Source organism: Myxine glutinosa, chromosome 7 (assembly GCF_964187855.1).
Source record: "Myxine glutinosa chromosome 7, kmMyxGlut1.1, whole genome shotgun sequence".
Classification (NCBI taxonomy): domain Eukaryota; kingdom Metazoa; phylum Chordata; class Myxini; order Myxiniformes; family Myxinidae; genus Myxine; species Myxine glutinosa.
The window spans coordinates 63026975-63039853 of NC_136267.1; the positions used below are offsets into that span (position 1 = coordinate 63026975).

General features: G+C 43.0%; 1 protein-coding gene across 3 annotated transcripts in view; it reads right to left on the reverse strand.

Moving 5' to 3' along the window:
- Positions 1 to 12879, reverse strand: part of LOC137431293 (histone-lysine N-methyltransferase 2C) — a 303001-nt gene that overhangs the window by 265295 nt on the left and 24827 nt on the right. Inside the window, exons 2-3 of one of the 3 annotated variants that reach the window (XM_078781817.1) lie at positions 3770 to 6331; positions 3023 to 3096 (exon numbers count right to left, since the gene is read on the reverse strand). In XM_078781817.1, the coding sequence (XP_078637943.1) occupies positions 3023 to 3096; positions 3770 to 6330 (2635 nt within the window). In that variant the 5' untranslated portion in view covers position 6331. The remainder of the gene's footprint in view (positions 1 to 3022; positions 3097 to 3769; positions 6332 to 12879) is intronic. The other 2 variants (XM_078781819.1, XM_078781818.1) reach the window with 2 other exon arrangements.

Genomic DNA, 12879 nt, shown 5'->3' on the forward strand with positions numbered 1-12879 from the left:
ATGAGTAGAAGACAACCTATCTCCTACTTGTCACCCAGGCGGTCCCTCCCCCTCCCTTTCAAACAAGAGATATGCCGTTTTCTGCCTAACCTGCTGGCCTACCCTGACACTAGAAAAATACTTTTTCGACATGTCCCAAAGGGCAGAACATAAAATAAAAGGCTCACAGGGATGGCATCTGTCTCGACATAGTGACGCATATCTAATATCATGCTTGCTCTAAGACATTTGCTACAGTGATCACTGAACTATATTAAGCACGTTACCCCCTCGGAGTCATTTCCACAACAATATGTTCCATTTGTCAGACAAAGCATCTAATCCATTCCAGATCATCAGAAATTGATGCCGCTGTCATCTGTCATTGGGATTCGGTACTGTACGACAGAATGTAGAGTTTGCGGTAAGAAGGAGAAAAAAATTGAAGGAAGGTTCTCTCAAGAATTGGAGAGGTCGGTCATCTTCTCCCATCAGATAGTCATATCTTAGGATTTATTTTTACTATAAAGCTAACAGATCTTTCCAGAAAGCTTAGAGGCAGTACCTTCACAATAATCCAGAGCAAATGCCTTTGAAACCCTTTGAGCGAACATAGCCTGAGGACTAATGCCTGCTGTCAGTTGATGCATTTTCGGGTACGATACATTTTCATTATTTTTCTGTCACAGTAGCAAACGCATCAACTCTACATTACCTGAAGATATATTATTTGGCAGTGAAATTAAAACCAATAAATTGCCTTTAAATTCTGAAGTGATAGCTGAAAAAACATCACATATTCAACAGCAAACATGAGAGCTGGTGATGCTGAAGGTAAGGTATTGTTTGGTCACTTAGGTATGGGAAGAGGCTACACTTGTACAACATGGCTGAAGTCAAAACAAAAGCCTTAACACAACAGTTTGTCCGAGGCAGTTTTCATTTCACCCTCTGTCAGCCGACGTTCTCTCTGTCACTGTTTTAGGATCCACTCTGCCAAGAATCCCCTCAATTGAGAACATCTTGGTTTTAAGGGAAAGAAAATGATGGGTGAGGTTCAAGTGGGTGGAGAAGATTGAGGATAACCCATACTTCCTCATCTGCTCTTAAGAAGCACCCCTCCCAACCTGTAATCAGACAGCTATGAGATGCTCTTTCCATGCGTTGTCCCCCTCTCAACCCCCTTCCCTCACACAGGTTTCTGCAGGGCGCACATGGTCCACCATCAACCCCCTTCTGGTGAATCTCCCAAAATCCAGGCTCACAACTCACCTCCACTCCTTTGTTCTTCTTGTTTTGACTGTGGAACCAATTTACTCCTAGTCTGTTCAATTCCATTCCTCCCTACAGGGCTTCAGGATGGCTGTTCACCACCATCTCAGGTAATCTACCATCCATACTCATGATATTATCCACCCTCATTAACCATTACCAAGCCTATCTCTTCATTTCCAGGTTATTGTGGCTCCTCCTCCCCCTCCCTCACTCTCATTTTTTGTTCCATTTGTTTCATCCACATCTTTTACCTTCCTCCTCTTGCTGTGTTTGAGCTTGTATCCAGCTTTTTCAACCCCTAAGTGTCCTCGTCGCCCTCACTTTGATCTCATCCGTCACAATGCCCATTATTTACCCAAGTGCCCTTCTACTATGATGTTGGTATGTTTCCTGCCTTTTTACGATGATGTTCTTCTTATTCGGTTATGTTCTGTGTTCTAGCTATTCCATGAGCCTGAAATCTGTGCACAAATACCCACAATCACCCAAAGTTGTCATATTTACTAATTTTGAGACCATTCACTTCATCAAATGGCAAGTTCTCATCTTCACAGGATATTCTGTAGACTGATGATTCAGGAGGTGAGGGGTACACTTGGGTAACAGTGTTGTTCCTGGATCTTTGTTCCTTGGTATGAATATAAACCTACAATGATGGCTAATAAAGCAAAAAGGCATGTGTGGATTTATTATTTTCACAAGCGGGGGTGGGATGGATAGGGGAATGAATGGTGGTCAGGCAAACAAACAGGATAGAAATCTACAGGATTTGGAGGTTTCTGCTGCGGAATAATCTTGAAAATTGCCGAATATGTGTGAGGTGAAGTCAAAAGTCCCCAGGGAATGTTCTCCAAAACGACTTAACAGGTGTTTTGTTTCGTTTTCATTTTGCTTCACGTGGAAGTAAACCTACCGAGCTTTCCAAAAAGGTAATTTAGCTCTCGAGCTCAAGTAGATTCTGAAATGTGAAAATATTAAGGAGGAGAGCTGTTTCATGCTCTCTCCTGATCTGATGGCTCATAATTCTCAGAGCCCATGTTCAAATCCCATATACAATGTGCATTTGTCCATTGTCTACCAATGCCCTTATAATTCAAATGAAAGCATATTGATATTTACGAATGTCTTTGCCATTCATGCGATTGATTTATGTATAAGTTCCACTCACGATGAATATAAATTAAATGAATGAAATAAATGGGTGGTTGGCTCAAGGTCAACAATGTGACTATCTTTGGAATGGATTTAAACAATGATACCAGAATTTGGCATGAAAGCATATTTCAAGAAAACTCAGCAAACACCACTTTATAAAGACACGGTGGGCCCAAAACGACCACCATCTGTGTTGTTTTAATAAGGAATGACCCACGTGCTTAAATAATTTAGTTTAGGCACAGCGATGAAAGAAAAGACAATTTCAAGTGTTACCCACAATCAAATTTGGGGATGAAGGAATGAATGAATGAATGAAATTTTAAAAGTACCATAACTCATTTTAAGTGTTTTCATTGACATGGTGCATTATTCTTATTCCAAGAGCATTCATTGCGAACAACAACTGGAACATGTCGAGTCACTTTCTCATATCAGATCAGTGATGGATACAAGAATTTCTGTCTGTTTTCACATCAAGCTTTACACTTTACACTTTACACTTTTAACTTTACACATCAAGTTCAATATGGTGACTAATCACATACGTAATATGTATCGCAACAGGTGCACATGCACGCAAACCACACGCGCACACAACACACACACTCACCTTCTTTGTCCACACCATCATTGCTGTCCTCATCATCCTCAATGACAAAAACACGGCGTACTTTCCTACGAGATCTGCCAGGCAAGTGGCACAACACACAAAGGCTGTAGTGTTACCACAAACTATCGATGGAAAGTTTTGTGCCAGGTATTATAATAAAGACAGCCGGAAAGGAAAATAATTATATGATTTTTGTTCCTCATGTTTGGGCTGTTAGGGTTAGGGTGCATGCTAAGAGGGTAAGTAGCAGAGCAGAAAGGAAAACAAGGATGACAGAACGGCATTCCGCAAGAGCACACAGGCTGAGTGAATGGCATAACAGGTTGTAACAAATGTACAGAACACAAACTACACATTTGGCAGGATTCTCTCAACCTCAACATACCATCAAACTAGTACGATTCAAATTATAAAGCTGTAACAAATACTTTGTCTTTTGAGTTTAGTCTCCAATCAGAACAGATAAGTAGTAAATAAAACTGGCACTCTTCATGTTAATGCATCACACAGAAGAGTTGTTATGGATACATAGAGTGAGGCACAAATTCCGAGAAGCATTTTATGATGTTATCATGTAGATGTCTCAAAGACAAGGATTACAAAAGAAGGGAGGAAAAAAATTCACACATCATTTGACTGCAGGAATTTTGTAAAACTCACAGCCACAATTACACCGGAAGAGCAGGGCATCAAGTTCGGCAAACATTGCAACGGACACACCAACAATAAGTCATTAATGGCACTTACTTTCTAGTCTGGACTGGAGAGACAGGAGAAGCTGGAGACACACTGCCTTGTTGCACTCCTTCCTCCGAAATGGATTCACACTCCGCTGCGGCTTCCTGAGTTTGATCCAAATCGCTTGTTCTCTTCGGTTCAGACTCTTCGCCGAGCTGTTGCGCACCATCAAACTTTCTATTCCTGTGCATGTTTTCAGCAACATCAAGCATACCTTCAGCAAGCGAATGTTCTCTCTTTGTTTGGGGAGCAGCATCATGAGAACTCTTCATATTCCCATCTCTTCCAGAAGGTGCAAACTGTTGGCAGTTGTCTTCTCCCAAGATTGTAAGTGTACGAACCTTTGTTTCACCAATGGACTTGTCAATGCCAGGCACATGTTGTACTGATTCCACTGCTGTGCTTTTGTTCAGACAAGTTGAACGTGGTGGATTTGCGATTAATGTGGCCAATGATCTTGGAGAAAATGCAGGTTCCTTTGCTTTATCATCACCGGTATGTAAGCCATCATCTGCAGGCCTCTCTTCCGACTGCTTCAATTCAGCATTCATAGGTACCACGTTCTTCACAATCTTTCCATCTTCTCTTTCAGCGTCGTGTGGAAGAATCGATACCATTTGGCGTTTGCCTTCCCTCGAGAAAAATCTCTTCACACGTTCTTGTGTCAATGAAGGTGATGTTTCTCGCTCAGCCATGGACGTCGTTATTCCTGTTGAAGGCTTTCCCCAATTTTCTCCATGTGTTCGTTTGGTCTTATTCTTATCCTCAACAGCATTCTGCTGAGACATTGTGCAAACGTATTCAGTACTGTACTGACCATCAACATTGTCTAATGACTTTTCTTGATATGATAGCTTCTTTGAGTGCTCTCCCATATTTTCTATATATTTTACTTTGGTACATGAACTTGATGAAGAACACAAGGGATCAAAACAGACAGTGCCATGAGATTTTGCATCGAGATCCCTGTACTTAAGTTCTGCCTTGGAAGCGGTATTCCCATATTTCTCAGAATGCATAGGAGGGAGCACATCACTTTTCGAGCAGAGAGCTGGCTGCTCAGGAACCTTTGATGTGTTGCAAGTGAACATGTAAGTTGGCACATCCTTTGCTGTACACTCAATAACCTGTGTAGGCTCTTTAAAGATGATCCCACCGGTTTCAACCACACTAAGGCTCAAAGATTTGACATGCTGATTAGATATGCTGGGAGCCTCGGTCTTTGCCTCACATGGCTTGAGAATGGAATTAAATCTGTTGCTTAAATTGTCATTAGAACCAGGAATGGTCATGGTAGCATTGTCAGGGCAATGAGCATCAAGTGTTTCATGAGCAAAAAAAGTACCATGAACAACATTAGCAGCAGTTTTTGAATGAAGTTGTTGGCTTGTATCTGCAATCAGGATATTGGTTACTTGGAAGGGTGGGATGTGAACATCCTGACATTTTATTTCACTTGTTTTATCAGTATCTATCCCTGCATTATAAAACACACTCAAATCCTCAGCAGTTACTTTCTCACCAGCAGAAGAAGCTGGTTTGACAGTCTGTGCATCAAGTGGAATCTCGTCTACAAATAATGCAACGTCCTGGTTATTGTGCCGAGATTCTGTAAGGCATTTTGTGTCCCCTGCATATGAAGCTAGGCCAGACTCACCCACAGCTGCCATTTCCAATTTTGCATGCAAAGAATCATCAGATAATGGACAAGTCCCAGCTTCTCCATTCAATTTCAACTTCCCTGCCACAACATCCACTCTGACATTGTCCTCAGCTTTTACACCTTCCTCCAATGGCACAGTCAACAACTTATTCGATCTCTGGTGATTCTCAGCAACAGCAATGGTCGGTGGTTTCAATGACGATAATGCAACCTGATTAGCCACAAAGCAGGATGTGGATGTATGCCCCAATTTTGTAGCCAGACTATTTGCTGGATGTTCAGCAAACTGAGTTTCTGCTGGCCTGGTCATTACATCAGTCATTGGGAAAGGTAAAAGGCGATCTTCTGGTGCAACTGCGGAATGACTTGTCAAGTTTATCTTACAATTGGCTGGTTGATCTGCTTTGAAACTAGGTGTAAGAGTGACAACAGAGACAACTGTAGGTTGAAGAACAGTGCTACAAACAACCTCAATTCCACATTGGTTTTTACTCGAATCATCCCCTGCATTTGGGGTGTTGACTCCCTCATGCAAATATCTCAGCACTGTCTGCTTTTTCACAGTTTCATTGTTATCAACATCCACAATGTGAATCCTTTGTTCTGGAGTTCTACAGCAGAGAGAAATCAAAGACACTGGCGCATCATCCTCTATTCCCTCGGCAACCACACTATCATCCTGCCTTGAAGTCCTTCCTAACACGACCCTGTTCTCAATTCTCTCGCCATTCCCTTGGAAACAAGGTTCTGTGTTGGTCTTTTGCACATCGGTGCAAGTGTTCTTGATTGCACCATCTTGCCTTGGCCTTGAGGTCGCTGTTGGCATGGGATATACCTGAGTATTGGCCCAATCTCGAGGGCTAAGTCTTGGATCACCACTGTCTGGCGTAAATGACTCTCCAGACATCCTGTTGTGAAAGGTACAAAATGGCAGGAAGTTCTTAGATAATGTTTTAAATTGTATATTGCACATGGTGGAAGGTTATGGTGAACAGAGGGAAGAAAGCGAAGAATATGTGCAAATGGGTACACACACGCACATGCACACATTTTTCCAATGGGACTCATTCATTCCCATTCCACGTTTCGGTTATGGTGTCTACGTCCAGGGTCGCGTTTCGGCAGGGTCTATGTCCCGGGACGCGTTTCGGCAGGATGTACGTCCTGGCACGTGTTTCGGTGGAGTCTATGTCCTGGCGCGCGTTTCGGTGGGGTCTACGTCCTGGCGCGCATTTCGGCGAGGTGTCCTTCACGCCACCACGTTTTGGCAGGGTCTCCGTCATGCCCCTCCTGTTTCGGCGGGGTCTCAGCCACACCCCCCCCCCCCCCCCCACGTTTCGGCGGGGTCTGTCACGCCCCCCACGTTTCGGCGGGGTGTCCGTCACGCCCCCCACGTTTCGGCGGGGTCTCCGCCACACCCCCCACGTTTCGGCATAACACCGCCCCCTCCCTCCCCCCCAGGCACCACCACCACCGCCGCCGCCGCCCTGGAATATTGGCTTTTTTCCTGGAATATTGGCTTTGAATGCATTAATATGCAAATTTTCAGCTTTCTACCCCACCTGGAATAGACAAGATGGATTTATGGAAAAAGGCCATGTATAAGCTTCTAGGTGCATTTTTGGGTAAAAGTTGGGAACCTCACTTTTTAACATAATTAGGGTATGCTGAATTCGATTAACCCGGCTCCCAAGCCGAATTTTGAGTTTTTAATTTTGAGGGTTCCTCTGTTGATTCAGCATGACATATGTTGTTCTCCAAGACTGGTAAACCAGAAGCAATGTCACCGACAAGTGATGCTCTTCATTTCCATTTGATGCGAGTACACTATCAAGCCATGGTATGGAGAAATGCTCATTGTGCTATACCTGACCTTCCTGCACTTGTGGAAATGGGATGGAAACGTGGTGATTCAGGACTAGAGCCTATATTCTGATGTCACTGAGTCCAATCCCAGAAAGTTGCCTCGAGATGATTTGTTGTGCATGCCAGAAGCAATGCAAGACTCGACGCTGCAAATGTCGCTATTCAGAGTTGAGGTGCACATCAATGTGTGCCCGTCAGCAACAGAGTGATGATCAGACCCCTTGTATGAATTTGATGTAGTTTGGCAAAACAACATGTGTGACATTCCTGAATGTTTGTGCTTCATGGCCATGTATACTTAATTTTAGAATAAATGGTTGTATGAAACAGTCTTATTAAAACCATTTCCCATTTTATCGTGTCCAATTTCAATGTCAGTTTGAATGTCACTTTCAATATGTCGCCAACCATAATATAGACTAGACGGATTTATGAAAAAGGCCATGTATAAGCTTCTAGGTGCATTTTGGGGTAAAAGTTGTAAAGTTAAAGTAAAAGAGCTGCATGTATATATATACATGATATGTAAATGCTTGTTCAAAGAAATTGTCCAAAAATGGCAATTTGGTGGCCATTTTGTTTATGCTAATTAGAAGGTCAAAAACTCAACATTTGGCTTGGGAACCGGGTTAATCGAATTCAGCATACCCTAATTATGTCGAAAGGTGAGGTTCCCAACTTTTACCCAAAAATGCACCTAACATTCACATTTCTCAGAAATCCATCTAGTCTGGAAGGCACTGAACATTTATATCGGTGAGTCAGTGAATGAGTGAGTGAGTGGTTAGAAAGAGATTTATATAATAGATATATAGCACTGTGCTTCGACCACCATTTTTTTATTTATTAATTTGTAATTTATTGCAGGTAATACAAACACACACCATGTCCAACATCAGCAGACATTGAAAAGAATAACTTAGAACTACATGAATGCTGGCAGTTTGTAATGTCATGACCAATAACCCACAAACACACCATGTGAAACCTGTGAGTCAATATTTTTATGCCTCCACCGCCAAAGTCGCCAAAGGCATTATGGTTTCAGGTTGTCTGTCCGGCTGTCCATCCATCCGTCAGGCTGTCCGTCCATCCGTTCGTCCGACCGTCCGTGATGGGTTTTCGTTACCACGATAACTTCAGAATGGCTTAAAGGATCTTAGTCAAATTTGGTGCAGGTATGTATAATGAGGTAAAGATGAGGTGATTAAATTTTGTGGTCATGAGGTCAAAGGCCAAAGGTCAGAGATCGTTAGGTAAAAATCCTGTTACCATGATAACTTGTGAACCAGTGATGGGATTCTGACCAAATGTGGTACAATTATGTATAATGATGTAAAGATTATGTGATTCGATTTTGGGGTCAAGAGGTCAAAGGTCAAAGCCTGTAATAGGTCTACAACTTGAGAATGGCTGAATGGATCCAAGTCAAACTTGGTACAGGTATGTATAATGATGCAAAGATTGACTGATTATATTTTGGGGTCAAGAAGGCAAAGGTCAAATGTCAGATGTCCCATCAGGTAAAAATTCTGTTACCGAGCTAACTTGTGAACCAGTCATGGGATTTTCACCAAACTTGGTATAATTCTATATTATGATGCAAAGATAAACTAATTCAATTTTGGGGTCAAGAGGTCAAATATGAGAGATCATGTTAAGTCACAGCTATTTCGTTCCCGCAATAACTTAAGAACGGCTGAAGGGATCCAAGTCAAACTTTGTGCAGGTATGTATGATGAGGTAAAGATGAACTGATTAGATTTTGGGGTCACGGGGTCAAAGGCAAAAGGTCAGAGGTCATGTTAAGTAAAAATTATTGAGCCACGCCAACTCGTGAACCAGTGATGGGATTTTGAACAAACTTGATATGGGTATATATGATGCAAAGATAAACTGATTAGATTTTGGAGTCAAGAGGTCAAAGGTCATGTTCAGTAAAAGTTAGGTTTCAATGCCGAGAAATGAGAGAGAGTAAAAGAGGCATGTCGGTCGACGTCGTGATGTCGAAAAGTGTCGTTCTAGCTATTTTTATTTATTTTGATGTTGAAGGCTCCTGTCACAGACTATAAAGTCCTCATCGAGGCAAGGCCTTAAATAAAATAACTGCATAAAGAGAAATGAGAGAGAAATGAGAGAGAGAGAGGAGAGAGAGGAGAGAGAGGAGAGAGAGGAGAGAGAGGAGAGAGAGGAGAGAGAGGAGAGAGAGGAGAGAGAGGAAGGAGAGAGAGGAGAGAGAGGAGAGAGAGGAGAGAGAGGGAGAGAGAGAGAGAGAGAGAGAATGTAAAGGTGAGGAGTGAAAATGAGGAAGAAAGGTGTATGATGAAAAGTGTATGAAGTTTGTTTGTGAGAAAGAGATTGAAGCTAGCCCGGTAGCTATAGCTTGAGCGAGACAGAAAGTAAGACCAGCAATCCTGACACGGAATTCGTAAGATAGTTCAGGGCACCACTTTAACGCTCCTAAGTCTGAACGGTAGTACTACCCTGAGTGGATGCTGTCACCAACCTACTACCTAAAAAGAAAGCCGGTCCAACCGGAGGGTTGTTTTTTTTAGGAGATACCATCTCCTTTTTGGATGGCCGTTGGTTCCTGAAGGGAGTTCATCTGCCCTTTAACAGGAATTGGTTTTATTCCTGCAGGGTGTCACAGTCACAAATACAGAGAATAAATGGGATGGCAACATAGAGAGTAACCCAGTTTTAGGACCGGCAGAGAAAATAACTGAGAAGGAAGTTGAGGAAGCGATAAAAGCAATGAAGAGTGGAAAAGCGGGAGGGCCGACGGGAGTTGTGGGAGATATGTTGAAGGCAGCAGGAAGTTGGGGTGTGAAGAGAATGACAGAGATCTGTAATCTGGTGGTGAAAGAAGGCCGCATTCCAGTGAATTGGGAACTGAGTACCCTCGTCCCTCTATACAAGGGGAAAGGTGACCCTCTGGAGTGTGGCTCGTACCGAGCAATAAAGTTATTGGAGCATGGAATGAAGGTATTGGAAAGGGTGTTGGAGAGGAGGATAAGGAAGAAAGTGAAGATCGACGAAATGCAGTTTGGATTTATGCCAGGAAGAGGAACGACAGATGCGCTTTTCATTGTGAGGCAATTGCAGGAGAAGTACATGGATAAGAGGAAGAAGTTGTTTTTTGGGTTTGTTGATCTGGAGAAAGCATTCGATAGGGTTCCACGCAAAGTATTGACATGGGCATTGAGGAAGTTAGGAGTGGAGGAATGGTTGATCAGAGTAGTGATGGCAATGTACAAAAGAGCACGCACAGCTGTAAGGACGAAGGACGGGAACAGTGGTGAGTTTGAGGTGAAGGTGGGAGTGCATCAGGGGTCGGTACTAAGTCCACTACTATTTGTAGCTGTGATGGAGGTGCTGGCTCAGACCGTAAAGGAGGGTTTACCGTGGGAGTTGTTGTATGCAGATGATCTGGTGTTGATTGCGGAAAGTATGGATGGACTGAAGGAAAAGATGAACAAGTGGAAGGAATATATGGAGACAAAAGGTCTGAAGGTGAATATCGGAAAGACAAAGGTGATGGCAAGTGGTAATGCATGTGGTGAGGTGGAAAGAACTGGGAAGTGGCCGTGTGCTGTGTGCAGGAAGGGTGTCGGAGTGAACTCCATTCAATGTACAATGTGTGCTGAGTGGGTTCATCAAAAATGTAGTGGTCTGAGAGGGTCATTAACCAGTGTGGCAGCTACATTCAAATGTAAGGTGTGCACAGAGGGAGCTGCAGATGGAGGAAATGTTGAGTTGGATCTTGGAGACGGCGTGAAGCTGGAAGGTGTGAAAACATTTTGCTACCTCGGAGACATGCTGAATGGAGAAGGTGGATCAGACTCGGCAACGGTTGCTCGAGTGAGATGTGCATGGAAGAAGTTTCGGGAACTGAGTGGCGTGCTGATGAGGAGGAGAGTGTCGCTGAAGCTGAAGGGAAAGGTGTATGCTGCATGTGTGAGAAGTGTTATGATTTATGGGAGCGAGACATGGGTAATGAACGTAGAGCAGCAACGAAGGCTGGAAAGGGTGGAAATGCGAATGGTTCGATGGATGTGCGGAGTATCGTTGAGAGAGAGGAAGACAAATGATGAATTGCGAAAGATGATGGGAATATTGCCTGTGATTGATGCTGTGAAGAGGAACAGGTTGAGATGGTTTGGTCATGTATTGAGGAAGGATGAAAGTGACTGGTTGAGAAGAGTGATGGAAGTTAATGTAGAAGGAAGTAGAGGACGGGGAAGACCGAGAAAGACTTGGCTAAAGATGGTGGAAGAAGAAATGCGGGCAAGGGGGTTAACAAGGAGAGATGCAGAAACTAGGGCAAAATGGAGAAGATTGTCATGGGGACCGCAAGGCTAACCCCCGCTCTAGCAGGGAACATGGCCTTAAAATGCATGTTGTTGTTGTTGTTGTTGTCACAGTCACCTTCCCCACTGGCCAGCCAGTGAGGGTAGTCGGTTTAGTCGCTGACCACCCGACCATGCGGCAGATAGCGCTGTGTTACATGTTACCAGTGGCAGTCAAAAAACACACTGACCTGGCTTTAACAATATGTAGTTGAGGCTGCCAACATGTTATGTATTCAACAGCTGAGCACTTTGAAGTGGTCAGTCTCCACCCAGAGTATGATGCATGTACATCCAATGACAAAATGGAGGAAACAACTAGGTCAGAATATCAACACAATGTGCATCCTGGTGACATTGTAACCTTTCAATAATGCTCCAAAAAGTGCACCAAAGCCTTTGTGGGCCAGGTGACTAAAGTGGGAGATGACAGGTGCCTCGAGGTTTCTTTTTTAAAGAAGGCGGACCTCCCTGGTTAGCTTTTGTTTTCTCGGAAAAAGAAGACAAGTGCGGGGTTGATGTACCACAAGTTGTAAATGTCCAGCCACAACCATACATTGACCATCATAACGACTAGATGTTTGAGAAATATCTGTTGCCTTTACTGGAGTCAAACATCATGCACAAACTGGTCTGAACAGCATGTCATTCATTCGTGCACACATCATAAGTTTCTGGTCTCAAGTAATTTGAAACACATTTACCCATAGTTGATAATACGTGACTTTCAAAATGATGTATTCCGCCCCAGAATGCTTGGCGCACGAGCAGAAACTACAGGAAACAGCAGTGTTTATGGCATAATAAAGTACAGTCACGTGAAAAAGTAAGTACACCCCATGTAAAGTTTGGACTTTTTCAACATATTTCAACATATAGCTATTTGATCATCATTTCAACAATATTGATAGATAAAGGTGATATAACATAACAAATATCATGAAACATTTACATTTTGTAGTCCATTGTATAATTTAAATAAACATAAATGCAAATTTCGCATGTGGAAAAAGTAAGTACACCCCTATATTTATCACTACTTCAAATACCTAAAATTAGAATCAGGTGCACCAGCTCAGGTGCAAATGATTAGAACATCGTTAGAGAGGATCTTGGAGGAACCTGTCTTATTTAAACCTCTGACATTTAATTTGGTTTGCTCTTTGTTGTTGAAGTGTGCGGCATCACCATGCCGAGATCAAGAGCTCTCTGAGGCCTTCAGAAAGAAGGTTATAGATGCC